The sequence below is a fragment of the Sciurus vulgaris genome (genome assembly GCF_902686455.1).
Source record: "Sciurus vulgaris genome assembly, chromosome: 7".
NCBI classification, from domain to species: Eukaryota; Metazoa; Chordata; class Mammalia; order Rodentia; family Sciuridae; genus Sciurus; species Sciurus vulgaris.
In genome coordinates this window covers 101,878,068-101,905,227 of record NC_136467.1, presented here as the reverse complement: position 1 = coordinate 101,905,227, position 27,160 = coordinate 101,878,068, and the positions used below count along the sequence as shown (strand labels likewise).

The 27,160-nt window shown below is 36.3% G+C and overlaps 1 protein-coding gene across 1 annotated transcript in view; it reads right to left on the bottom strand.

The window, feature by feature from the left end:
- COL21A1 (collagen type XXI alpha 1 chain) overlaps positions 1-27,160 on the bottom strand; it is a 169,400-nt gene that overhangs the window by 74,427 nt on the left and 67,813 nt on the right. The window contains exons 6-12 of the mRNA XM_079148069.1: positions 22,025-22,193; positions 21,689-21,905; positions 18,362-18,535; positions 17,205-17,282; positions 15,682-15,690; positions 15,239-15,322; positions 8,614-8,676 (exon numbers count right to left, since the gene is read on the bottom strand). Of these exons, the coding sequence (XP_079004195.1) occupies positions 8,614-8,676; positions 15,239-15,322; positions 15,682-15,690; positions 17,205-17,282; positions 18,362-18,535; positions 21,689-21,905; positions 22,025-22,193 (794 nt within the window). The remainder of the gene's footprint in view (positions 1-8,613; positions 8,677-15,238; positions 15,323-15,681; positions 15,691-17,204; positions 17,283-18,361; positions 18,536-21,688; positions 21,906-22,024; positions 22,194-27,160) is intronic.

Here is a 27,160-nt window from a genome sequence, read left to right as displayed (position 1 = left end):
AACATCATCATCTGATTTTCTATAACAACTTGCCTTGATCTAAGCACATAAATGAAGAAAAGTACTGTCTATCTTGACAAATAATCTCTGCAGAGAAAGCTAAGTTCTTAGACCTGCAGAATTAATTAAACTTCAGTGATGTGCTTCATTCCCTAAGTAAGGTTACACTTAAAGTTATAACAGCCTTTTTAAAAAGGAGAATGCACAACCTTTTCCCCACTCTCTGTACAAAGGATTGAATCTAGGACCTCACATACTAGACCAAGTGGTTTCTATGACTGAGCTATGTCCCTGGCCCTTTTTATTTTGAGTCAGGGTCTTGATAGTTGCCCAGACTGGCTCCACACCTTTGATTGTCCCTGCTTTTAGGCCTCTCAAGTCGCTGGAATCACAGATGTGTACCACTATGCCTGGCTAAAAATGCACAATTTTTTTAAGGTAACTGATACCATTTTTAATAATTCTTAGTTTGCAACCTAAATTTTTCATGCTTCAATAGCCAATCCCATTCCATCTCTTGTGGTCCTATGAATGTCCTTTTCCCACAGTACTCAATACCATGTGATTGTGTGTGTGTGTGTGTGTGTGTGTGTGTGTGCGCGCGCGCGGCGCGTGCACCGCACGCATATGTGCATATCTCTGTGTTTACTATCTGTGTTTACTATCTGTCTCTGCACAATGGAATGTGAGCTTCAAAATGTCAGGGGATTTGTTTGTTTGTTTTGTTTACCACTCCATTTCTTTAGCCTAGAAGATTGCAAGGAACACAGTAAACCCCAACACATACAAGGTACATGAGTAAATGAATGAATCAGTAAGCAAACAAATGAATATTGAGTCCAATCAGTTGTCACTGCTGAGCACTGTAATGGTAGAAATAGCTCTGCCACAGCCCTGCAGTCACACAGGTTCAATTAAAAGATGATACAACGTAAGAACTCATCTTTAACATCACAAATACTACATGTGTCACTGAAGAATTTCTTGAAGATTTTAATATACAATAGCATTGATGTGTGCATATAATGTGTGCACATATTATCACAATGATAAATACTACCTATGATATGTAAAACATAAGTAAAACAATCTACTGAAGACAAGAGATAAACAGGGAAATAGTCACATGATTTCTATACAAGTAGAGTACAGATAAGAATGACTTAGCTAGCCAGGTAAGCTTTACCAGAAAGTCTTAAGAAGACCTAAGGTTGGTTTTTGGGTTCCCCCAACCCTTTGGTAGTGCACTACCAAAAGGCACTCTAACCACTGAGCAACACAGCCCCTCCCTTTTTATTTGAGACAAGTTCTCACTAAGTTGCCCAGGTGGCCTGAAACTTATAATCCTCCTGTCTCAGCCTCCTGAGTAGCTAGGATTACAGGTGAACTCCACTGTATCCAGTGCAGACATAGTTTTTAAATAATATTTTATTGCAGAAAAAGGGAAATAAATTGCCCAAATGCAGAATAATTCATTCAAGGAAAATGACCCATCTTTTAGTTTATCAGTGAGACTCATGAGGGGAAGAGGGAAGAAAGGAGAAAGAAGGAGAGAGGAGGGAGAGGGAGAAAGGAGAGGGAGGGAAAGGAAAGAGCAAAGGAGAGAGGAAGAGAGTTAAATGACAATGGAAGAAAATGAGACAATAGATCTTTTTTGCTAATAAGCCTAGAATGAAATGAAGGACGTTCAGGCAGACACTCTTCTCTCCAAAAGGAGGTTCCATGCATTTCACAGTTACACTGCCTCTTATAATTCTCTTCTCCAGGTTAAATATCAGCTGTCCCTTTGGCCTTCATCTTGATATATCCCATTTTTCAGTTCTTTAGTCATCACGGTACTCAGCTCCCAACTCCCCACAAGCTTTTAAAACTGTTGGGTCCCCAGTTGGCACCATATTCCGTGAAGGGTCTGAAAGCAGGAAGGCATGAAGAGCTTGTCTCACAGGTCCTATGTTTTACTATGCATCACTTCCCTGTCAAGCTTACTCTGCACACCTCAGGGCTGGTTTACCTCACTTTCCTCTTATTCTTGACATGATTCCTGAATAACTGGAAACAGCATCTTTTGTTTGGGCTAACACCTGAAGTTCAAGAACTCCTCCCTCACAGACTGTCTTTTGAACTCTTGCACTCTCCCAGTTACTCTCTTCTGAATGAGTTTTAGTTCCTACATGTCTCTGAACATGGAATTCTGAACCAAATCCAGCATGCCAGAGGCAGGACTGTTATCCTTCTTGGTGTGCATGTTACACATCTACTGCCTGTGCCAAAACCTGCATCTGCCTTTTAGGCAACCTTATTATATATATGGATCCCATTTTCACCACAGTTAATAGCTCATGGTCAAGTAGGAGCCACATAGTCACTGTGGTTCAATTTCACTATGTTAGGACAGCCTATTCTCCAAATTCCCCCAAGTCTTTGGGATCTTCATGTCACCCCAAATGCTAAAATAAATTCCCAATAAAATAAAAACTTAAAGGTCATTAAAATCAAAATACAGTTCAATTAAAGTGAATGAACATAGAGTTTAGTAAATGTTCCCAAAAAAATAACATTAGAAGAAACAAAAAGAGGAAATATTTGATTTTGGGGAATTTTTATATTTCTAAGAATTAAAAGAAAAATGATAAGCCAAATGAGTAGTCAAAATAAATACATACAACATATATACTAAAGGATTAATGTTCTCAAAGCATAAAAAAGCTCTTAATGATTGATAGAAAAAACTCAATTGTCACTACAATAAATAAAGGACAAGAAAGGACACTTTGCAAGAAAGGGATCTCACCCTGAATGTCAGACTTCCTCTATTCTATTGCCCACTCTAAATTTCTATTGAATGTCTCCCATATAGATTTAACATATTCCAAAACCACTCATGACTTCCCTCACCCAGTTATTGCCCACCATTCTTCCACACCCCATTAGCTTCCCCTGATTTCCCTCTTACTCTCCAACCCACATCCAACACAGCAGCAAATCCTGTCAGCTCTAACTTCAAAACACCCCAGGGACATGAGCAGCCCTCTTCACCTCGGCACCATCACCCTGCCTGACAGCCATCACCTCGTTCCTGGAGTACTGTAGAAACTTCCTGGCTGTTCTCCCTGCCTTTGCCCTCATCACCCTAACAATCTCAACCCAGAAGCCAGAATAATTTCTTTTAAAAAATAAGTTAGATCCCATCACTTCTCTGTATCAGTGAGTCTGGAACTCACTCCAACTGAAAGCAACGTTATCTCCATGGCCAGATTTATATGATCCTCCCTCCATTCTCTGTCCTACCTATCCAAATTTATTTCCTACTAATCTTCTCCTAAATATACTTTATACTTTGATAAGTCATGTATTTTTTCCAATTCTCCACCTATACTGACTACCACATCTGTAAGGTTCAATTCTCCTCAAAGCTGGTATCTCCAGCCCACTCGGCGGCACATTCAAATGGGGCAAGGCAAGGGAGACTGAACCACTGGGTATCATCTGCTGACCAACCCACTTTTTGTCTGCTGGCAGCCCTGTGCTGTCAGTCTCACCAACTTACTTCTTAAAACCACAATATGAAAAGTCATCTCCAGTATTCTATGACCTGGTCTATCTCACCTATCTCAGAAATACAGTGGATTTCATGGAATCAGGAAATCAGACTGAAAGAGAAACTGGTCCTTACCAGGTAATATCTTCTCATTTGAAGGAACTGAAGATCATAAAAGCAAAGCAACTCTGTAAACAGAGAGCAATACAGGCCCAGATCTGCCCAATTACTAGCTAGGGCTTTTGTTTCAGTAAAGTACTTCATGAAGTTACTAATAATGACAGAAAACAGAAACAGGCACTATTAAAATATAAAGTCTTCCAAAACGTTAAACTAGTCCTATTTGTATTTCCACATATGGCCTTCTTTAACAAATCAATGTCCTATCAGTATAATGTCTGTACCCTGAATTACCTAGAAGACTATATAAATACTTTCCCCATCTTTCCTTTTATAATAGTAAAATAATAAATAGTAATATATTCAGACACTTTACCATAGAAGTTAGTGGACTGAAAGAGAAGTGAGAAAGAAATGGAAGGATTGGAAATCACTCTTAAATTTTGGTTGAACCACTTTCCTTACAAAAATTAGTATTTCTCCAGAGTGGAATAATTTACTATTTAAAGCTCCAGTTGACTTGGCCTGGTTATAATGTGTGAAAGAGAGTCAAATTGCTTATTGAGGGGGATTGTACAGAACCAAATCCAAACAAAGCAGAATTCCCTGCAAACTGTTCCATCCAAGTTTCCTTGGTCCAGATGGCTCCAAGAGCCAGCCAGAGGCTCCACCCACACCTTCCCACTCCAGCTGGGTGCTGGCCCTGGACACACACTAATGACCCTCAGCTGTTCTGGCTCGCAGGCTTGCTTTCTCTTCTTGCTTGGCCACCCATTCTCACATCTCCTGCAGAGGGAGAGAAACGGGGGCAGGGTGGGGGGAATTTAAGAAAAAGTCATACTTTAGGGAAAACAGAATTTGGGTTTATATCTCAGTTTCTTACTGCTGCTGTAACAAATTAACCCAAACGTAGTGGCTTAAAACAACACAAACTTATTATTTTATAGTTCTGGAGGTCAGAAGTCTGAAAGAGGTCTTAGGGAGCTAAATCAAGGTGTCAGCAGGGCTGTGCTCCTTCTGGAGGCTCCAAGGGAGAATCCATCCCTTCCCTTTCCCAGCTTCTGGAGGCTTCTTTTGATCTCTTGGCTCCTGGGCACCTCACTCCCATCTCTGCTTTCATCATCATCATCATCATCATCAAAAACCTTTCCCTGACTCACATTCCTGCTTCCCTCTTTAAAGACCCTTTTGATTTCACTGGGACATCCAGATAATTCAAAATAATTCCATCTCCATATCCTTAAATTAATCACATCTGCCAAGTGTCTTCTGCCATATGAGACAACATTTTCATGAGTGTTGAAAATTGGGACATGAACATGTAGGGGACTGTGATTCTGACTACCACAGTTGTTCATTTGTTTTCCTTGATTCTACTGTCAGATACTACGTAGTTATACCTGACATAAAATTATACACACATATACAAAACATATCTACATATGTGCTGAATTAGATGAGGCAATTAGTCTTCTATATCTCAAATCACATCATAGAGTAATATCCAAGATTATTATATTAAGCTAACTATAATTAATCCCCAGCACTTTATTCAAGGAAAGATTTTTTTTTTTAATTTTTTAAAGTAAACAGGGCTCATGGCCCATGGAGGGCCTGATCAGCACACACCTCCAAACATTGCCTAGGATATTTTATTACTGATAAAAACAAAGGTTGAAATAATTTAGCAGTGTTGTGTCAGGAATGTGCCACATCCTTATGCAGTGTCGACAGGTGACACATCAGCCTGTAAAGTGCACCTGTTTTGGAGCTGGTACATCACTTTGGCTGCCAGTCATAGTAATAGTAGAGCCCAAGGAATCTCCAGGCAAGAGGGCTCACATTTATAAAAACTGTCTCACCCAAGTGTGATTAGGGCAGAACTCACATAGGACCTCAGGGAAGTATCTTAGAGGGACTAAGAGCTGCAGTGAGAAAATGCACAAGGTCATATGACAACTTATGTTAAAGTGAAAAAAGGATGGGTTAGAACAGAAATTACAAGGTATTGTTATCACAAAACAGGCTAAAGATAAATTCAAAAGGGGAGGTGTTTCGGTTTATATTTGAATTAAATTGAACTCAATATAAGCAGTCTGATAATTATTCTCAACCTCTTCCCCAAAATACATATCCTAGCTGTTTCTGTACTTATAGGCTACATAAAAGTTGACTGTCCATACTCTTATCAAGGTCAAACTTTTGTTTTCTAACTGGAGCTAATGCCCTCCCATCTACCCCTTTTCCTCCGTCTACTGCCTCCCAAATCTCCCATTTTTTTCCTTTTACCTCATTTTCATCATCATAAAACTGCTACAACACCCCCCAACATTAAAAAAAAAACTACTCTCATTCTACATCATCCCCATTCTACTGCTCCATTTCTCTGCTCCTCTTTATATCCTTAGGGAAAACATCTACACTCAGTTACCACTTTTTTCCCCACTCATCCCAGGAACCTCTTCCAATTCAGTTTTGTATACATCAAGGTCTTTAGTAACACCCATATAGCAGATTCAACAGTCTAATCAAAAGCCTCAACTTTTTATCACCTCTTGACCATAGTGACACAACTGTCCCACTCCTTGGATGCCACACTCTCCTGGTTTTCTGCCTACCTCACTGATCAGTACTTCCTGACTTCTTTGGCTGACCTTCTGCCTCTTATCCCTCAGTCCACAGTCTCCTTCTCTTCTCTATCTGAACTCATCCCCTAAATGATCTCATTCACTCCCATGGCCTTGAATACAGTTATATGGTGATTCACAACTGGAGTTCCCAAATGTTCAAAACTGCATTCTTGATTCTCCCCCACAAAATTTACATCTCTCACAGCTTTTCCTAGTACAGTATATGACACCACAATTCACCCAGTTACTCAAACTAAAATCCTTTGTGATTTCTTTAACATCTCTCTTTTATACCCCACATATAAATTTATTGGCACGGTGGTCAGCTTTCAGTTAGAAGGTAATTCAGAATCTGACTATTTCTGTGTTCTGCCATATCACCCTAGTCCAAGCTTCTTACCTCTCACTTAGAATCATGAAATAACCTCCTACAGAGTCTTCCTCCTTTCACAATTGCCCCCATGTAACCTACTCTCCAGATAATTTCATATTTATCCTTTGAAACTGTAATCTTCACTTCCTTTCTCAAAATCCCTAGGTGCCATCACACTCAGAATAAACCCCCCATGGTCAGCTGAGCAGTACAGTTCCAATCACACAAAAGCTCCAGGCTTTCTGCAGTTCCCAGTGGCCATTCCTTCATTACCTATTTCCTCTCTAGAGGGGTTTACCTTCTATCTAAGCCCTTCTCATGCAACACTAGAGTCAAAGGTCTCAGAATATTAACACATTTTCAAAGGTTGACTAGTTTCTTTTATGTTGTTGTTCTTATTTGTCTTGTTTTGTTTTTATATTAAATCCATTAGGAAACTTTTTTCAGGGAATTAAGTAACTCCCCTCATGGTTGAAGTCTTGATGATTCAACATAAGGTCTCTGGTTCTTTCATTGAACAGCAACATCAACATCATCATCATCATCATCACCATCATCATCACTATCACCATCACCATCACCATCACCACCACCACCACCACCACTATAATCATCATTTTGGTACCAGGTTTTGAACTCAGGGGTACTTAACCACTGAGCCATATCCCCAGGTCTTTTTATTTTTGGGACAGAGTCTCAGTAAGTTGCTTATGGCCTCACTAAGTTGCTGAAGCTGGCTTTGAACTTGTGATCCTACTGCCTTAGCCTCCCAAGTCACTAGGATTACAGTTATGTGCCACGGAGCCCGACTTCTTGAACATTATTGACTCACAGTACAAACCTTCCCACACCTTCATGGTAAAGTCTCTAAGAGGAAACATTTCTTGGTGACAACTATTTTTTAATATTCCAAAGCTAATTCTTGATGTCTTCTTCAAACATGCTGACAGATGACTTACCTATAAATATTTGCCTAAAATGCGTTAAAGTTGATTTGCATTCCTTTCAATGTCCCCAAAGTTCTCTCAAACCTTAGAGGATATTATTTATTTAGTCAGATTATAAGTGTGCTCCAGGGCACATATTCTTAGAAAAATAACATCACCTTTGAAAAGACGTTTAAGTTGAAAACTTCTATATTACATGAAGGGAAAAGACAAAAGGATTTATCATGATACTGAAATTCACTGGTCAATTTTTTTTTATTGTAGTAAAGATATATATGATTATGAAGTAAGATCACCAAAAGTGTCTAGAACAGTAAAATGAGCACAATCCCTGCACTCACATGCCACCTGTAGCCACAAACAAAGCAAGCTGGAGAACCTCATCACATCTGATCCCCAGGCAAGTCCTATGTCAAGAATGCTGCTTCTGTTGGCCAAGCTGACCTTCATGTTTCCTTATCTTGACTAAATTTAGGTCAGTATCTTCCTTATTCTACCTGATTTAGCTTTTCTTAGAGCATTTACCTTAGAAAATGTGTAAGTTCTTTCTCTCTTTGAGATACAAATCTTTTAAATAGTTTCTTACTAGTTTTACAACCCAGGAATGGTTTCTTGAGGACCTCCTTGCCATCCCTTTGAAAAAAAATCATCAGGGAAAACATCATCCTGGACTTCCAAAATAGGGGACTAACTTTAATGGGTGAAAAACAGCAAGCAAATATAGATGGGCTAATCGTGGAAGAAAACATTTGAAAAACTGAGGAATAACTCAATGTGCTCCATCCCATGGACCTACCTTCCTTCTAAGTCCTCCAGTACTTATATACTAGCATGTCCTGCATTTAAAACCTCTCCTTCCCTTTGTTCAGCATTGAGCTTGATCTCTCTCCCCTATGGTAGTAGTCTTGAATAAAATTGTCTGTGTTTGTTTAGCTGTGCCCAGTGCAATTTTTACTTTGACACTATATTCCCAGTACTGGAGATGACTAAGCTTTCAGTACTCACAGGCTTACCATCTTGACCAGGTTGTCCAGGGTAGCCAGGGTTCCCAGGCAGTCCAGGGTCACCCTAAACAGGAAAAAAAAAAAAGTTTTTCAATGACAAGCAACCAACCACATTATTGCACTCAAGGTCTATGATGGTTTGAAGTCAGTTCTATTATTTGAGGCATTTTGTAGAATTTTTTTTAAAGGAGTCACTCCAAAATAGGCTTAGAAAAATTATGCTACATTTAAAATGCCTTTTTAAAAAAATAATGTTTTAATCATATAAAACTAAACAATTTATTTCTGTGAGTACACTGGGTATAGCAAGTGAAGTTTTTTTTGCTGGTGCAAAATGTCAGCCTTCATGGGAGGTTACATTTTTGGAATTTTGAACAGACTGCAAAGTGCCAGAGCAAATGTTTTTCATGATAGCAATATCTGATTCATGAGCCTATAGATTTAATTCTATTCTGAATGTTGCACCCCAGATATCAATATCCTATAATGTAGTAATTCAATTCATAAAATAATTACTTATTGAAAGAACAGTCCACTGCTGGTGCATGCATATAATTTCTAATATTCATGAGGCAGAAGGATTACAAGATCAAGGCTAGTGTGAGCAACTTAGTGACTCCCTGTCTCAAAATAAAAAAAGGTTAGGAACATAGCATGATGGTAAAGTAGCCCTGGGTTCGATCCCCAGTACCTAATTTTAAAAAAATGTCCAAAGACATGTGCTCTCACACATGGGAATCTAGTTTAAAGCTTCATGGCAGTTACTTCTTTCAATGATGTTAATGTGGTACTCTGCCTATATCAAATTTGAAAATAATATCAAAATTCCAAACTTTTAATATGTTCATGAGAACAGGGCTGGGGCCAGACCACTCTGTCCCAACCTCCATAGTCCTTCAGTGCATGTAATACCAAAGAAATTAAGAAATGTCTTTGCCCTCACAAACCTGAGATCTTGCAAGAACACTGTGCCTTTCCAAATGGCAGTGAGCCCAGCACATTCTATATTAACTCCAGCATGTTGCCCTATGTCAGTACTGATCATCCAGATGGTCACCACCCATGAAATAAAGCACCAAAGAAACACTTTCTTGTGAGGTGAAGGTGCTTTCTAATGTAATACTTCAAAAGTAATATTTGTTCATCCCTGAGTCCACGAAGAACACATGTGACATTCTGCTAGAAAGTATGAAGTCTCCACCATCAGTGTCAGTAAACTTCTGCAGAGGCAACTGATTCCATTCATTAACTCCTCCTTGTTTTTAATCAAGAAATCATTCATACAGGACTCTGGTGATTAAGATTACTTTTATAGAGCCAAATTTGCTGATCTGAAAACTACTTTGGACTCCTGGCTAGGGAGATGTGTTCCTGAAACATAACAGGAAAGATGGAAAGAACTATGTGAACTCTGTTCAGGAACCAATAAAGAAGGGATGGGCTATTCACTTACCAGTGGCCCCTCCAAAGGCTTAGCAAGAGGAAAGGCTGAGAAGGGAAATGTCATTTTTCAAACAGAGAGAGAGGAGTTGTAAATCCAGAAGGAAAGAAAATTTGTAATTCTAATTCAAGGACTTTCAGTTCTGGCTGTGTGTTCGGGAGCAACTTTCTGGGTCTCTAGAGACTTAGAATTCCTCTCTTATTTTGAAAAGGTTCACACTAGCCTCCAGCCTCCCGACCCCTATTCAGAATGGACTTCCTGCCTTTCAACAAATTCCATCTTTACTTTCTGTTGGGAAAAAGGGTTTTCTCCTTTTCCACTTAAGCATCAATAAGACAAGCTTCTCTGTCATTGAAACATCCTTGTCACTCTATTTTCTCCTGGTGTCGTTTTCTCTTTTTCTACTGAAACAATATGGCAACTCCTATATCACATCACTTTTTCTCAAAGTTTTCTCTTGGTTCATCTTCACTTACCATTTGGCTTGAGGCTCCATGAAAACAAGGTCTATAATTTCTTTTTTTTTTTTTTTAGGTACAGTGATAGGTATCAAGTTCAATAAATACTTTTTGACTGATTTATTTACCATTTACTTTGCAGAATATTAATTACCAACAAAACCTAGAACATCAAAAGGTTCTGAGAGAGTTTAATCTTTATTATGATGAGCTGAAATAAACTTTGGCACAAGAAGAAAATTCACTCATGTGCTTTTATGCTGCATAAAAGTATAAAACATACATATTAATAATGATTTAAATTGATGAAGACTAAGTTCTCAAGGAGAAAATATCACCCACAAGACAGATCCAGTATGACTTCTTAAAGATCATAACACTGATTAACAGCACCATGAGGGAAATTAATCTCTTCAGGAGATTCTATTATTGTTGGTAGGTTTTATGGGTTATTTTGACTGTTGCCCTCACTGAATTATTTGTAAAAGTTCAGGTAGGTTTAGGGTTGTTCCCATAAAATTTAAAGAATAAAGTAAAGTCAAAATTACTTTAACTGATTAACAAGAAGACCAATTAAATTAAATTCTATTTTATTACAATAAAAGCAAACACCTAACCTTTGTTGATTGCTTATTATATACTGAGCAGTGCTTTAAAGATTTACATACATTAGATTACCTAACCCTCATAATAATACTATGGAAAAGGTACTTTGATTATTTCAGTTTTCCATCTAGGGAAACTGAAGCCCAGGGAGGTTAGGTAATTTGCCAAGTTCACATAGCAGTGGTGGAGATGAGATTTAAACCCAACCAATTCAGCTCCAGAGTCTATACTCCTAAACACTACTATTGCCGCTCACATCATCAAATGCATAAGTTGATCAGAACCAGACTTAGGAACCACTTAAAAATCTAACATGAAAAAAATCCCAAATGCATTAAATTAGACATATGACTTACTGTTATACAACTGTGACTAAATTCCCAATCCTTTTTCTTCTAGTTTACTTGAAATATTTGCACATTTTGAATTTTTAAAAAATATGTGCTCAGCTAAAAAGGAATACTTATTTATGCTGAATTGAATCGTGGCATAGGATTTTTAAGTTGTTGACAGGAATGGAAATGTCACGGACTAAGCTGAAACATCTCTGGATAAGGCCTCTTATGGAGTGTAAATATGAACCATTAATGTGAGAAACAGTTGTGCTTGCAAAAGTTAAGTTGATGTTCTAAGTTGTGCATCTGAAACAAATGTATTTAGGATCTTCGCCTAAGCCCTAAACCATTTATAAGCCTTCTTCTCAAAAATCTGTAACCTCCAGGCTACCCCTCTTACCTCATGGGAGTATGTGACCTAAGACTAATTTTTACCATTCTTCACAAACAATGATTTCCCTCACTTGGAACCCAAAAAACCCCACTCTTCAGGCTATAAAGAATCCACTCAAGTCTGTAAAAAATAGCACAAAAATGTTGATATCCAGTGGCCCCTGAAATTTTCCAAAAGATTTTGGTACCTCAATAATCCAAATGAATCTCTAATTGATAGAATTATTAGGGTAAAACAAAGGGCATCAGCAGGAATATGGCGATAGCAAAAGCCATATTTCTGGGTAAAGATCTCATTAAGAAATTATTCCAACCTGGAAAAGTAAGAAAAATGCTCTTTTTCCACTCCTGAACAAATTTTAAATTTAAGTTAGATCCGATGTGGGGAGGTTATTTTCACAAATTTTTCTATGGTTATGAAATCGGGGAAGAAGCTACCATTTACATGTACAGGGCATTCGAAAGGAAGCTGCTTACATTACCAGGTGTGCCTCAGCTTTCATGTAGAACAGAGACAGTCCACATGGACTAACTAGGGGGACTGAATGGATCTTATTTTTTCAATGACCCCATAATTCATTCAATAAAAATTATAACTGTTAAGCAATGTGGCTAACATTGGAATTCCAAGGAGAATTTCCTTTTTATTAACCTTCACTGTAAACAAAAGAATTGCTTGCATGTAAGAATTAGCCTACCAATAAACTGATTATCCCATTAATTTACTCATTCCCTTTATTTGAAATTAGGGATAAGAAAGAATAAGCTATTCTTTAATGGGCCAACAGCCCAAAGACAGGTGTATTTTTGATGCTTGATGAAGAGTTATAATGCTATAACTGTGGAATGCCATGGTCACATGGGCCTGTTGCAACAAGTGTTGTTTATTTTCAGAAATTCAAAGAGCTTTAAATAGATGAATTTTTTTTTTTTTATCTTAGAATAACTGCTTACTTTCCTATTCACCCAGGAATTCCCCGTTTCAGTCTCATGATGAACTCAGCTCCCAGAACCCTATTTCCGGCTAACAGAAAGCTTAGATCTGCTCCTCACAGGTGACTTTGATGGACATGGGCAAAATTTTCCAGAAACCATCTAGTACAAATAGCCAATAAGTCTCAGTGAACTCTAAAATAAAATTATCTTATCTGTTTTAGTTTGGGTTCTACTGATCTAAAAACAACCCTATTCATATTGAAAGCTAAAAAAAATCTCTAAAAGATATGCAACTCAAAATGTTGCTAGGGGTTTCTGTTTTTCACATATGGGTCCCTGACCTGGGTAAGGACACCTCCAGAGAAAAGAGCCCTAAAAGCATGGAAGTGTAAGTGTGCGTTTGTGTGTTCCTGTGCTCCTGCCAGATTTCCTGAAGAAAATGGAAAGCAGATCAAGAAGGCATGCCAACTTGAAGAAGTGGTGAAACTGCAATTTCCACTTAAAGTAGTAGGTGGCAATGGGGGTAGATCATGACTAAGAAAAGAGAATGAAAATGAAAAACACATGAAACTTGGAAAAACTGAAAATTAAAGGCTTCACCAGATAAGACAATGGGTATGCTAAAAGTTTGCTGTGAAAACATGTAAATAAAATTGAGTGGTACTAAGGGGCACCTTATTAGATCAGAAATGAAGACTCCAAAAACATCAGAGTCTTCAGGTGCCTCTCCAAAAGTGGGCAGCCCCTTGGAGTCCATGGAGGTGGAATGAACCTCCCTGAGAGGCAGAAAAAGACCATGTAGGGCTCTGAACCTATTGAGAAGTCAGACATAATGGGTCTATGATTTCCTCATTTTGTTTATGGAGGATCAAATCATTTATATGTATAATATTCCAAGATGAATAGTTATATAAATATTGTCAATAAAGAATCTTCTGGTATGACATACCCATCTGTCTTACAAAGTGTCTTCTTCTAAGGAGCATCTTATAGGTGTTTCTGTCTTATGTCAGGGCATCCTAAACAAAATGTGGTAACTTTAACTAATGAACACTTGGATTAAGTTTCCTAAGTGCAATCTAAAAATAGTATACAAAAATAAATGATTTAGGGCTGAGACTGTAGCTCAGTGGCAGAGCACTTGCCTAGCACATGTGAGGCACAGGGTTTGATCCTTAGCACCATATAAAAATAAACAAATAAAATAAAGGCATGCTGTACTACAATTACAAAAAGAAATTTAAAAAAAAATAATAAAAAAATAAATGATTTACATGGTATGTGTTGCAGTCAAATAAATGCTTATTTGGGATGAGTCATTGAATGTATACTTTTATTTCTTAAATTATATTTCCTTCTTGAGCTCAGCAGAGGTATGAAAATGATGGAAAAACATGCAAAAGAGATGGGAAGAAATAAACAGTTTTAGAGCACAGGTTGGGAAGTGAAACTGATCAAACTGTTATATGCATGAATGCCACAATGAAACCCACCATTTTGCATAATTTATATGAACCAATAATTTTTTAAATAAATTAAATCAGTAGTTCAAAAACTAAAACTTTTTTAGTCACTGTATTAAAACAATCTTAAAATTAAATCCAAATGAACCTTACAATTCATATTAAATGAAAATTAGTATGGTTACTTCAAGTAAGAGGCAATAATTATGACACTCTTTTTGTCTATGGAATTAGACCTTCTTTGAGGTTCAACATCACTTTTATTATATAAGGCATATTTTTAAATAATAGTAAATGCACAAGATTTATCTATAATGGACAAGCAACTTCTTAGAATCTTAGCCCATAAGTGATGCTACAGTAATCATAAACTTAATAGCATTCATATTTAATAGCATAGGAATATATCGGAACATGGTGAAAAGTAACTAGTTACAATCATGCACAGGATGGTTCCGAGGATATAAATATAGATATATACATATGTATGTAAATAAGTAAATACAACTGGACCACATACATATTCTCTAAGAATAATTACTATATTATTAAATAAAATAAATACATATGCCTCCATTTTTAGAATTAGGCATTAAACTTATAATACTAAAGTCAAACTTTTTAATTCATTTTTTCATTTGTAAACCATTTTAGCAAATTAGATATTGAAAAATTGAAAGCATATCATAACAGTTGCTTTTTCCATTTATGTTTTAACAAGGTTAGAAGGAAATATCATTCTTGGGTGCTAATAGCAGTATTTGGGAAAAAAACAAACAATGATGTAACCTCACTTTAATGTGTGTCAGTGGGATCAGTTTTAGTTTCAAAGGGCAGTTTCAAATATTCTTTTCAGAAACTACACTAAAATTCAGGTTTTTAACTGTTGTAAGGCGGCAGGAGGGCATTTCACAATGGGGTCAAGGGTAATTAAGAATTTCCGCCTTTGAGCAATAATGACTTAACAAAAAATAGCACAGTGAGTATTACTCACTTTGGGGCCTTGTAGTCCTGGATTTCCTGGAGGACAGATACAGGGAGCTGGAGTCGAACCTACGTCACTGGGACCATTAAGGCACTGCAAAGACAAAAGTGGAACTAAACAGCAAACATGGAAAGAAATATAGCCAAATACAGATATAGATAGATCTAGCTCTATCTATATATACACACATGTATGTACACACATGTATATACACACATGTATGTGCACCTAAGTCTGTATAAAATGGTAAAGATATAATTACTTTCCAATTTTATTTAGCTCAATCTGCTAAGAAATTCCAAACCACAGAAAACTATGAATAATAAATACATTAAAATTTTTATATAAAAATGGGTTCTGTTTGTCTAATATACTTACAGCTGAAGAGAGGAAACAAACTGGTCCCACAACATAAACATTACCTTAAGGAGAATAACAGTATCCAAGCCTACCTCTCCATTCTGAAAGAAAAAAGAAAAACAACACATGTGTTTTAAACTAAGTTTTTAATTATATTCCTAAATTATCTAATTTATAGATAGTTCATTGTCCTGATAAGAGAGAAACGAAACGTCAAATCCAGAAATAAAACATTTGCTTAAACCTATCCTAAAATGTATTTATCTATACACGTTACTTCTACATTTACAAAGGGGAAAGGAAAGAAATTAATACAGGTAAAGAATGGAAGGCAAAAATCAAAGCACTGAAGCTTCTTGATATAATGACCATGCAAGAACAAAAATATCTCAAGGTAAAATTCAGAAACTGTGCTGAACTAACTGGAAGTTATTTAAAACCCAGAAAAAAGGAATCAACAGATAATATAAGCAGGTCACAAACTGCTTGCATTAAAATTTTATTCATTTTACTCTAGAAGAGCTTCTCAACTTATTACTGAATGGCGCACAATTTTAAATAGGTTAATAAAATCTTTCCAAACAATGACAAATTAGATCAGTACACACAATGGACTTTCAAATGCCATGACTTTAAATACTTTGAGATTTATAATCCAAGTTATAAGTATCTAAAATAAAACTACAGTGTTTAAATAATTACTAATCTAGAAAACCCAGAATGAATCATCTTTAGAAGGTTCCATATTTGATTTTATTACAGATCCTTTAAATGTGCTGCTTGATGTTCTCAACTTTTCTGAACATGTGGACTTGTTACACGGTTTGTTAGAGAAGTAAGTCATGACAGCACAGTTATGCAAATTAAAAGAACCATGGACAGTCCAAATCTCCCTGAGAAATAACAAAGAAAAAAAATCTCACTGAGAATCCACATTGTCAAAAAGTTAACTAGCATTCTATGTTATTTCCATTAAAATAATTCACAAAGTTTTGCTCAGGGGAAAAGAAATAGATTACACGCACACGCACGCACACGCACACACACACACACACACACACACAATCATATGCTATGACATTTTAGTTTATAATCATTTTCCTTTCTAACCCAATAATAAAAATGACTAAATAAATAGGGCATTTCCTTAAATTCTAGAACCATAAGAAAACCTTACTGAGGCAGCAACAACAAAAACAAAATCATTTGTTATGAGTTCAGAAAATGTGCTAGTGAACAGGGAAATTATTTCCTACTCCTCAGATATATAGACTGGAGTGTTCTGTCCTACATTTAATTAAGTAGAGAAATGTATTTCACATACTGATACACATAGGAAGCATTCTAGGTCTTTGGAGCAGTTCTGCTTCATCTGAACACTGGAATAATCATAGTAAAAAGTGATGTGGGGAGAGTGACGTGCTTTCATTCATACTTGCACAGCGACACATTATAATTTTATTTTCAGTTACAAACTTCAAACTATATATTGCTCTATGTAACTTTATGTCCTTTGATAATAAAAATTAAGTCTTGGGCATTATTTGCTTTTCATAACTGTTTCAGAAGTACTAAAGCAACACTTTAGGAGAAAAAAATAACCCATCTCACTTACAAATCCAGGAATCTCACATGCTGTCTCTCGGTTGTTCTGTTCTGGGTCACAGTAGATTCGCAACTTTTGGACATCAAACTAGGAATATAAATCCAGTATGATTAAAGCTGAGGCATAAGCTGTTTTATAAGAGCAACTCAGATATGTAGAAACTGTCACTATGTTTGTCATTTGGTAAGTTTAGGTCACAGCATTTAGCTTTTTAAAATGAAACACAGAAGTTGAATACCTAATGTGTATAATAAATATATGAAGCACCCTAAGCTCCAAGAACAAATCTGATTTCCTTCAGGAACCCAGTGAAGCTTTTTTAATACCCCTATATTGAGAGCTAGTCTAAAGAGCATTTCCTAGTATACTTAAAACCTTTCCCGGGTTTCCTGTTTTTATCCTAAATCTCTACAACATTCCAGATCATATGCGGGTAAGTTCAAGAGGCCATTCTGAGTTTAGAGACTTAGTTGCTGGGATGGAATGCACCAGTTACTGTGTAAATATTTACTACAATTTGACTTAAAGCATTAATACATAGTGACCCTGTGAGTAACTATACATTGCAAGTGACAGAGTCTTCCTTAACAGAAACACAGCAGGAGGGAAATACCTTTCAAATCAAAGAGTTTTCTAGAAATAGTTTTTAACTACAAACCATCAACTCAAACACAAATATACTCTAAATAGTTGTCATAAAAATAAAAATAAAACTTTTTAAAGTATGAACTGCACATATCACAACTGTTTTATTTTTAAGCAACAGTTTTGTTTGTGAAGAACCCTGACACGCATTAATCTAATTTTATCTTCACAGCTGCAAAGAAATTTTTATAGTTCTCACTTACAGTTCTAACCATATTTCCCTTTCCAAATTCATTATTTGAACTGTTTCTCCTGGGAAATATGAAATTAATGTTTCCTAGAATTCTACCCTCTGCACAAGGGAATATTTTCTAAGAATTCTTATAAAATAGATGAAAGTCTAATTTTGCATTTTAATACACACATAAAAATCACACAATTCACTCATAAACTGATCACATTTTGATTGAGTAAAGAGAATTCACAATTAAGTTAAATAGGTTAACATAGTAAATACTATTAAAAAGTATAGCAAAAGTTTGATTTTATCCACTGCAAAAAATAAATCATTATTTGTCTACCTGAACAGTTTCTTCTTTCCCAGAGTATTTTCCAATTTGGGTTTGCCCACTAATGAAGATCCCTAAAGCTGGATGTAAGGGCTTATTATCAATTTGTTGATCATCAATAAACAGAGTTACATCTTGCTCTGTTACTAAGAGACGAATCTGATGCCAGCCTTCATCGAATAATGTCTGTGAGAAGAAAATATGGAAGATTCACAAATAAAACCCTTAATGATCTTTTGCATTTGTCCTACTTACAACCATTGTTAAGAAAATCTGGATCACACTGATTTTCTATATTACATACTAATTCACCCTGCTCTAACATGGACCCCGTATGCTATCCACCACCTCTTTTGTTAATCCTTACCCGTGTTCCTACTACATATACTAAAGTAGTTGTGTCAAACAATTTACTGAAGCAACTCCCTCAAAGTCACTAATGGGATCCTGATCTCTGAATCAAATGGCTCCTCTCATTCCTTATTCCACAACTAGTCCATCTCTCTTCATATTCTCACTCCACTTCCATAATTCAAAGCATCTTGGCCATCTTCATTTCATTCTCTTCAGTTGTTCATTCTCTATATCAATGAGGGCTCTTCTTCCTCAACCTGCCCTATAAAGAGGCTATCCCTCACAGGTCTGTCCTTGACATCTTTCATTCTGCCTTCTAACTACTTCATCCATTCCTACAAGTCAAACATTATTTCTGTGTAATACATCCAATATCTACATCAATAGCCTTGATCTCTCTCTTACACATGGGTCCTAGAATTCTAATACTCAGTAGAATAATCTTGCAAGGGTATCTCACAATCAGCTTAATGGAGTATGCAACAAAATGAACTATCCCCCGAACTTCCTCCCACCCCCAAATATTTGCCTTGAATGATAACACTCTCCTTTTCTAAAACATAAGTTTCTTTCCCTGAGTTGTAATAATTCACCAGGTCCAATTATATCAACTGTGTCTCTTAAAAATGACTCAAATTCACCTCTCAATTTCCATTCTTACGGCCATAATTTAGGCTTGTGGATTATCTTGCTTTGTTTTCGAACATATTTCGAGCTCTGACCTTTCCCTATCCAAGCCAGCCTGCATATCTCCACTATAATTAATCTCTCTCAGTAAAGTTTCATTAGAGGAATGCTGAGAGCCATCAATGAACCATGTGTGAACTGAGTGATGTTTGAGCGATAGGCAGGGAAGTTGCTGTCCGGGAACTCCCAGTCAAAACCCACTTGAGACCACCCACTTCATGCTGGCAACTGCTCACCACTCAAATTCAAGCATAGTCTTCCTGAGATGGGTGTAGCTTGCCAAAGGTCAATCAACCTGTTTACTGCAAGACCCCTGCCACACCAGGAAACAGGCATTGAAACAAAACTCCTTCCTGAAATCTTATCCCTGCCTTTGATGTCCTCTCCCTTAAATAAAGAATTGGGGCCTGTTGCAGTTGTTCAGTTCCAGTTCCTCTCAGGACTGGAAGACCCATCAGATGCTCTGCTTTTTAAATCTAACTTTTAGCTTAGTCTCTAATCTTTAACTGATTATCTCGGACTTTTCATTTTCTCAGGAGGCTCACACCTTCTGAGTAGGAACCTGCTCTGTCAGAGTGCTGGCCACCCCATCAGAGGAGAAGTTCCATCTTATCTATTTCTTTATTCCCAGTATTTGACATAATTGCAGGATAAAGTTGAAATCATTGTTAAAGGAAGGAAAAAGAAGAGGATTGCTTTGACCATGATACATCTATAATAGAAATCTTTTAATGGAACCATTCTCATTCACTGAATAAAATCCAAACCAATTTGTATGACTTCCCAGGATCCTCACAAATTGTTAGTCTTTTCATTTAAGCATTTTATACTCAAAACATGCCATTCTCTCAATAAAAACTACATTTAACTACTCAATGCCAAACCATTGAATTAATGTTCTCTTACATCTCTCCCCATTAAAATCCTATATATTTTTCAAGGTCCAATCCAAAAGCCATGTCATTTATCATGATTTTTCCACATTTTGTGCTTTATGCTTCTATATAATGGCATTTATTTGAATATTCCATTATAAAAATCTCCTTAAAGATGAGAAACATGCCTTATTAGTTGTTTTAATAAAGACAGCAGAGCAGACCACAAAATTTTAAATTTAATATGGTTATTGAATGAAAAAATTGCCAAATGTAAAATATTCATATGTAACCAAGCACATTTTCTAAATTGTATAATGTACCTTTAGGCTATCATAATTATAATAAAGAGCAAAATAATTTTTTATCATTATATCTGTATTATGAACACATGATTGGAAAATAAATATTTTTCATTTATTTTATTAAATATATGTTCCTTTGGGGGAAATAAAATGTACTCGTGATTGAGAAAAATTCTATAACCATCATCTCATAGGACATTGTAATATAAAACAGACCAACATGGACTTTGATCACATCTAAATTCAATTTTTTTTTTTTTTTTTTTTTTTTTTTTGGGTGCTGGGGATTGAACCCAGGGCCTTGTGCTTACAAGGCAAGCACTCTACCAACTGAGCTATCTCCCCAGCCCTAAATTCAATTTTTGATGAGCTGTTTTAGTCATCTTTTTCATCACTGTGACCAAAAGACCTGACAAGAACAATGTGGAGGAGGGAGAGTTTATTTGGGGGCTCATGTTTTCATAGGTCTCAGTCCACAAATGGCCAACTCCATATCTCTGGGTTCACGGTGAGGCAGATCATCATGGCAAAAAGGTATGGCCAAGGGAAACAGCTCAGAACAAGACAACCAGGAAGCAGAGAGAGAGAAAGCTTCACTCACCAGGAAATATAAATCTTAAAGGCATGCCCCCAGTGACCTCCTTCTTCCAGCATACCCTAACTGCCTATAGCTTTTAACTAGTTAATTGATATTAGTAGATTAATCCACTGATTAGGTTAAAACACTCTAATCGTTTTCATCTCTGAACCTTATTGCATTGTCTCACACATGAGTGTATACCTAAACCATAAATGTTTTACTTTGAGAGAGTACTTAACCCTAAACATTGGTTCGTCTACAAAATGGGATTGATAGCTTCTTCACTGGATGGTTATTATCTTTAAATATTCTTGACACCTAGTAATAAGAATATAAAATATGCTTATTTTCCCCACATTTTGTCTGCATACTGATTCAGAAACAAATTTCCTTCTTCTGTGGCATTTCATAAATAACACAACTCTAAAATATGAAGTCAACATCCTTTAGCCATGTTAAAACCACAGTTCTCACCCAACACACACAATCATAATTTCCCTATGATTATAAACACTATAATCACACCCAGGCTCTTTACCTTAACTTGAGGGTCAGTGAAAGTGGCCACTTGTGAGCCATTAATCACACTGGTTGTTGTAAATGATAAAGTTTTGTCCACACCATTTAAGGTAACTGCTATTTGTGGCTTTCCATCAATGGTTAATATTCTCCATAAATCCCATACTTTCTTCACTTTAAATCTCTGAGTAGAAACAAACACATAGGATGGAGGAAGACCTTCTGGGAAAACATTGCTGGAAAGAGAAGAACATGCATCAGTTTAAAGAACTCTCAAGCACTATATACACATTATATAGTGCTATATATTACATATGCTTATGATTTTTACGTTGTCTCAACATATAATGTTTACCTTGTAAATTCTGATAAATCAACTTTTGATGTTATTTCATATCCTTTTATCTTTGTTGGTGAGAGCTGAATTCTTTTCTTAACTTTTTTCTTTACACCTAAACCTAAAAGAATATCAAAACCCTTCTCATCGCGAGCTGCCACTGGAATTCGTGTTGGACAGACAGATTCTATAAAGCAAAAGCAGTAAAAACTGGTTACTCATGAACTCTTCCCACAAGAAAAGAAAAATCAAGGGAAAAATACTACAGAATATGAGAATTATAAAATCTACTTAAGTATACAAACATGAGAAAACATGAAAGTATTTTAGACATTTGAGAATGAAGTTTCAGTTGTATTTTTTTTTACCAGAAGGTGGATAAAATTAAGATAAGAATGTAAGAAGGATATTTAATGGAGGGTTTCACAGGTAACACAATGCTTAAGTTTGCAATATGGAGCAAAGGGTGATAACCTTGAGATTATCACCCTCTTCTGTAGCATTAAGGAAGGAAAAGGTATTATAATACAATAAAAACTGGTGATGTAGATTTTTACTAGCCTCACAAAGGATAATGATAACCTGTAACATAGAATATCTTAGATAAACCAAGTTCATTTAAAGCAAGAAACAGGTGGGGGTGGGAAACACAGGTTTAAATTCACAAATTAATCCCTAGCAGACTAAAGCTGTAATCTTATTTTATTCTATCATGTTCAGAGACCATTAACAACAGGAATGCTTTGGTGATGAGCAGATTTCCTTGTTTATTTTAAAACTCTGAGTTCCAGTAATACTTGCTTTTCTGTTAAATCTCAGAGCTTAGTGATATCTAAGTACTTCAGCCTTGCTGGATTCATAAGAAATGTATTCTATTTAAAATCCTGCCATGTGCAAAAGCACAAAAATTGTGTATCTGGAGTCTAGACAGAGCAATCAAATACATCCAACTGGACCTTACTGGCAATACAATAAAATATAATAACAAAAAGCAAAATAAATGATCCAAATAGCAGTTCTCTTACGAATATTAGATAAATATCAAAGAAGGCAGACCAAGATTTGTACAATTTCTTTTCTCATCTTTTGATTGAATGACCTCATCATCTTTTACTAGTAAATAACACCAGTGCCTTGAAATCTAGGATGATTTGGAGTAAACTATCCATCATCTGATGAAGTGTCTTCCAAATGCATGAGCAGCAACAATAGAGTATAGCATAGATTTTTATAACATTCCTTTCAGTGTTAAGTCAGTGGAAACAATAGGCTTCCACTGGCCTTTAGTACAACTTGTGCACAAACCAGAAAATAAAAATCATTTGTACATCACCTCACTAATAATAGATTATATTTTCTTTTGACAAAAAGATAAAATGTAGGAAATGGAAATTCATTCTTGGCTTAGAAAAATTGTTAAGTAGAATATAATTTTAAAGGCTAACACAATAGTAAAAATAACTTGTTTGGGTTTTATCAATTTGGATATCAACCTTTTTCATTTTAAAAGGATTATACGATGACCATTTTTGAAGTTATCCTTTCCTCTGTTTGACTGCTGTGGAGAAAAGATAATGTCTTTTCTTTACACATATCAGATGGCAGTATTATCAAATTCCCTTACCTCATTCTTTACTCCTTTTCTCTTTCATTTTTAATTTGAAGTGGCAGAACTTTTGTTGAATATTCAGTATATATAATTCTAGCACAAAAACAATTGCTTGGGCTTTAAAGAAATAGGGCTTGTGGGTTGTTTATTTTAACCAGACATCCAAGCACCTCTGTTGACATGTACCTGTGCTTCTGTAGCATACCACTCTTAGCATTCCTAAAATGTGGTCAGCATCACCAAGGCTGGTGACTGTCACTCCACCCAAGTTCCCACTGCAGCAAAATGATGTTGACAAAAGTAAGGAATCAAACCCAGACCTGGGCTGACTCCAGAGATGGCTGGAACACGGTGCAGCCACAGGCCTCAGTTTCACAGGAAAACAACCAGGAGATCTGACTGGTTTACTCAGCACAATGTCTGAAGCCATCCATGCTGTAGTATGTCTCAGTAGTTTATTCTCTTTTCTTGCTATGTAGTATGAAATGTAGTAAGATGCATTCATCCATTTTTTCTGTGGGCAGTCTTTGAGTTGTTTTCAGTTTTTGACTGATACAAATGTAAAACTGATCACACATTCTAGAACACATCTTTTGAAAGACATATGAGCTTATTTTTCTACAGATAAGTACTTAGTAGTCGAGTTGCTGCTTCATGGGGTATGTGTGTGCTTCACCCTAGTAAACAGAGCCAAACATTTTCCTAAAGTGGTTGTACTGCTTTTCCACCTCAGTAGAAATTCTACTTACACTTAAAAGGGATAAAAGTATGCAATTAGGTGATAGTTATCACACATATTTCAGAGAGAAAAGAGGGTAGACTGTGCCATTCACATGACCTTATATGTTCTTAATAAAAAAAGCTTTCTTGTTTCTTTCTTAGTAGTAATTGACTAGATATTAATATAGTCACATCTTGATGAAATTATAAACACTAGCAGCAAGGTCTGTATGCTCTACTTTGCATATTTTATTTCGCTTTTCCTATGAATATCCAAACATCAATTTTCATGCATAATACAAACATTATTTCCTTATTTAAAACTGTTGCTCTATCATAGCTCATATTTTATCAGAGAAAATTCATGTTTTGGAATACAATACACACCCCTGAAAAGTCAAGTTATCCTCAATTCAGATTAGAATTTCATTCTTATAATGTAAAAATTGAATACAAAGAGGTCTTCTAAATAATTAGTGAGCTTTTTATGAAATACTTTACCCAGTTCTAGCCTATCTACCAAGTTTCATCCTTACTCTCAACTCAGTGGGTGGAAATTCATGAATTGGAGGGGCAGAAAAGAGGAATCAGATTCACATGGCATTATAAAAATGCATCATGAAATCATGGGAGCTAAAATATTAGCCATCTTCATAAAAATTTCAATCATCCAGGCCATAGTCCCTGTTATGTATACCCTTACCCCCTGGGACTTTTACTGAACTGCAAATTGAACTGAGTAGAGTAGGACAATATAGCAATGCACATTCAGTAAGCATCATAAGGCTTGAATTAAATAATAAAATTATTGAGCAATCTCCAATAAAGTAACAACAAGAAGCATAAGAATTTTTTTATTTGAGGTAAAGAAATCTAAAGTCCAAATTAAATTACCTCAAGGTAAAAAATCTGGAAGAGATAAAAGCCCCAAAGTTTACTGGGGATGAAGGAGAACAAAGGTTCACTCAAGAAGGCAGTGTCTATCTCTATCCTTCCTGTGTTCCCTCTTCACCTCCTCCTTTCTCAATGTTTCTCATTTACAATGAGAGAATGGGAGTTTTATCCTTGTGAAAAACAGACATTTTACCATACAACATCTAGCTTAAAAACTGAAACATTATAACCAATGAGCAACATACTAAAACAAATCATAAAAAGAGTAATGTGGATAAAGTTCTGATACAGATGATACAGAATTGCCCATCTAATCCAGCCTTCTTGCTTCACAGAATGGAAAAATGAGGCTTACTCAAAGAAGCTGAAGGTTGTATGGCTAAATGGAGCCAGAACTACACCTATATTCTGTTCTCTGTTCCTACTACACAAGGGAATATCATATGCTCTTTCAAAAAATACATAAATTTCCTGTATCATCCAAACATCAGGACAGCAGAAAGCGGAACAGTGAGCATACCAAGCAGTTTCCTAGAGTCTGAACTTTCATCACTTGCACCTACACATGGGTAAGTTCAACACATGTGAAGCAGAATATGGGCCCGGAAACCCAATAATTCCAACCACAGAGAGCTGAAAACTCTTGAAGATACCTAAGGGATACTTTCAGGGAATAAGGGTACAAGAGAAAATTATGGTTTTTTTTCTCCCTCCTCAGTCTGTTCTATCAAACCCATGTCTGCTTGACTTGAAACAGAATCATGACATAAGCAAGTTTCACCTCATATTACCCAATATAAGAACCATTTTAACAATGATATACAAACCAAACTACCTTTATAGGAATTGAAGAATCCAGTTAGAATACTGCAGAAACCTGGGTGAGCACAAAGCCATGGACAGTCAACTGAGGTAAGAAAAAATTTCATTTTGCTCATGTCAGACCATCCTCTAAGTAGATATGAATAGATCCAGGAATGCACAACTTCTCCCTTGAAGAAAAGTGAAGTGTGCCTCTGATGCTTTTACTTTTCTGAGGACTGCCTGAGGAACTGGTTTTGATCTTGCCTTATTTGGAACTCTGACAGACCTAGAATAGCTTAGATGCCTGGGGGAATAATAAGAACCAAGAAAATAGGGGCATATCTTGCTGTGGATAGCACAATTCAGTATAATCATCAAAGAGTTCACAATTGAGGCTTCTCCCACAAAAGGAAGGGAAAGGGATAGGGGATGCATCTGGTGTTCTGACTTTCTGAAGGGCTACCTTAAGGACTAATATCTATCTTGTCTAAGGGTACTGATGGAAGCAAACAAAATGTGAATGATTAGTGGAGGCTGAGAACAAGGATGAGTGGGATAGCTATGGCTACAGAACCAGAGAACATGCAGTGTCACAGATGTACACTAAAGGGAGGCAGTTTTTGAAAAATTAAACAGTAAGTCTCTCTAACCAAAAAGTTGCATGTACAAGCCTGGTGCAGTGGCATATGCCCATAATACCAATTACAAAGAGGTTGAGATCGGAGCACCATTTGAGTTCAGGAATTTGAGACCAGCCTGGGCAATATGATTGGATCCAGTTTCAAAAAACAGAGACGGAGACAGACAGACAGAGTCAAAAGGAAAAAAGTTGCATCCATTTAAAAAAGAAAAGATTTTTGAGGTCCTTCAGAATCCCTAACCAGCTGATTGATAAGGATCCTCTCCTGTACAAAGTCAATCTATAAAAATGGTCAGATGATCATTTTTAGCAAATGTTTGGATCCTAAAACAAAGCTAAAGTACACATGCACACACATACACAGAAAGAGAGAGAGAGAGAGAGAAACATGGCACAAAAGAAAAAGGTAAATCTCCAGATACCAATCCTAAAAATATGGAAGCATATGAATAACCTGAAAAAGAACTCAAAATAACCATCATAAAGA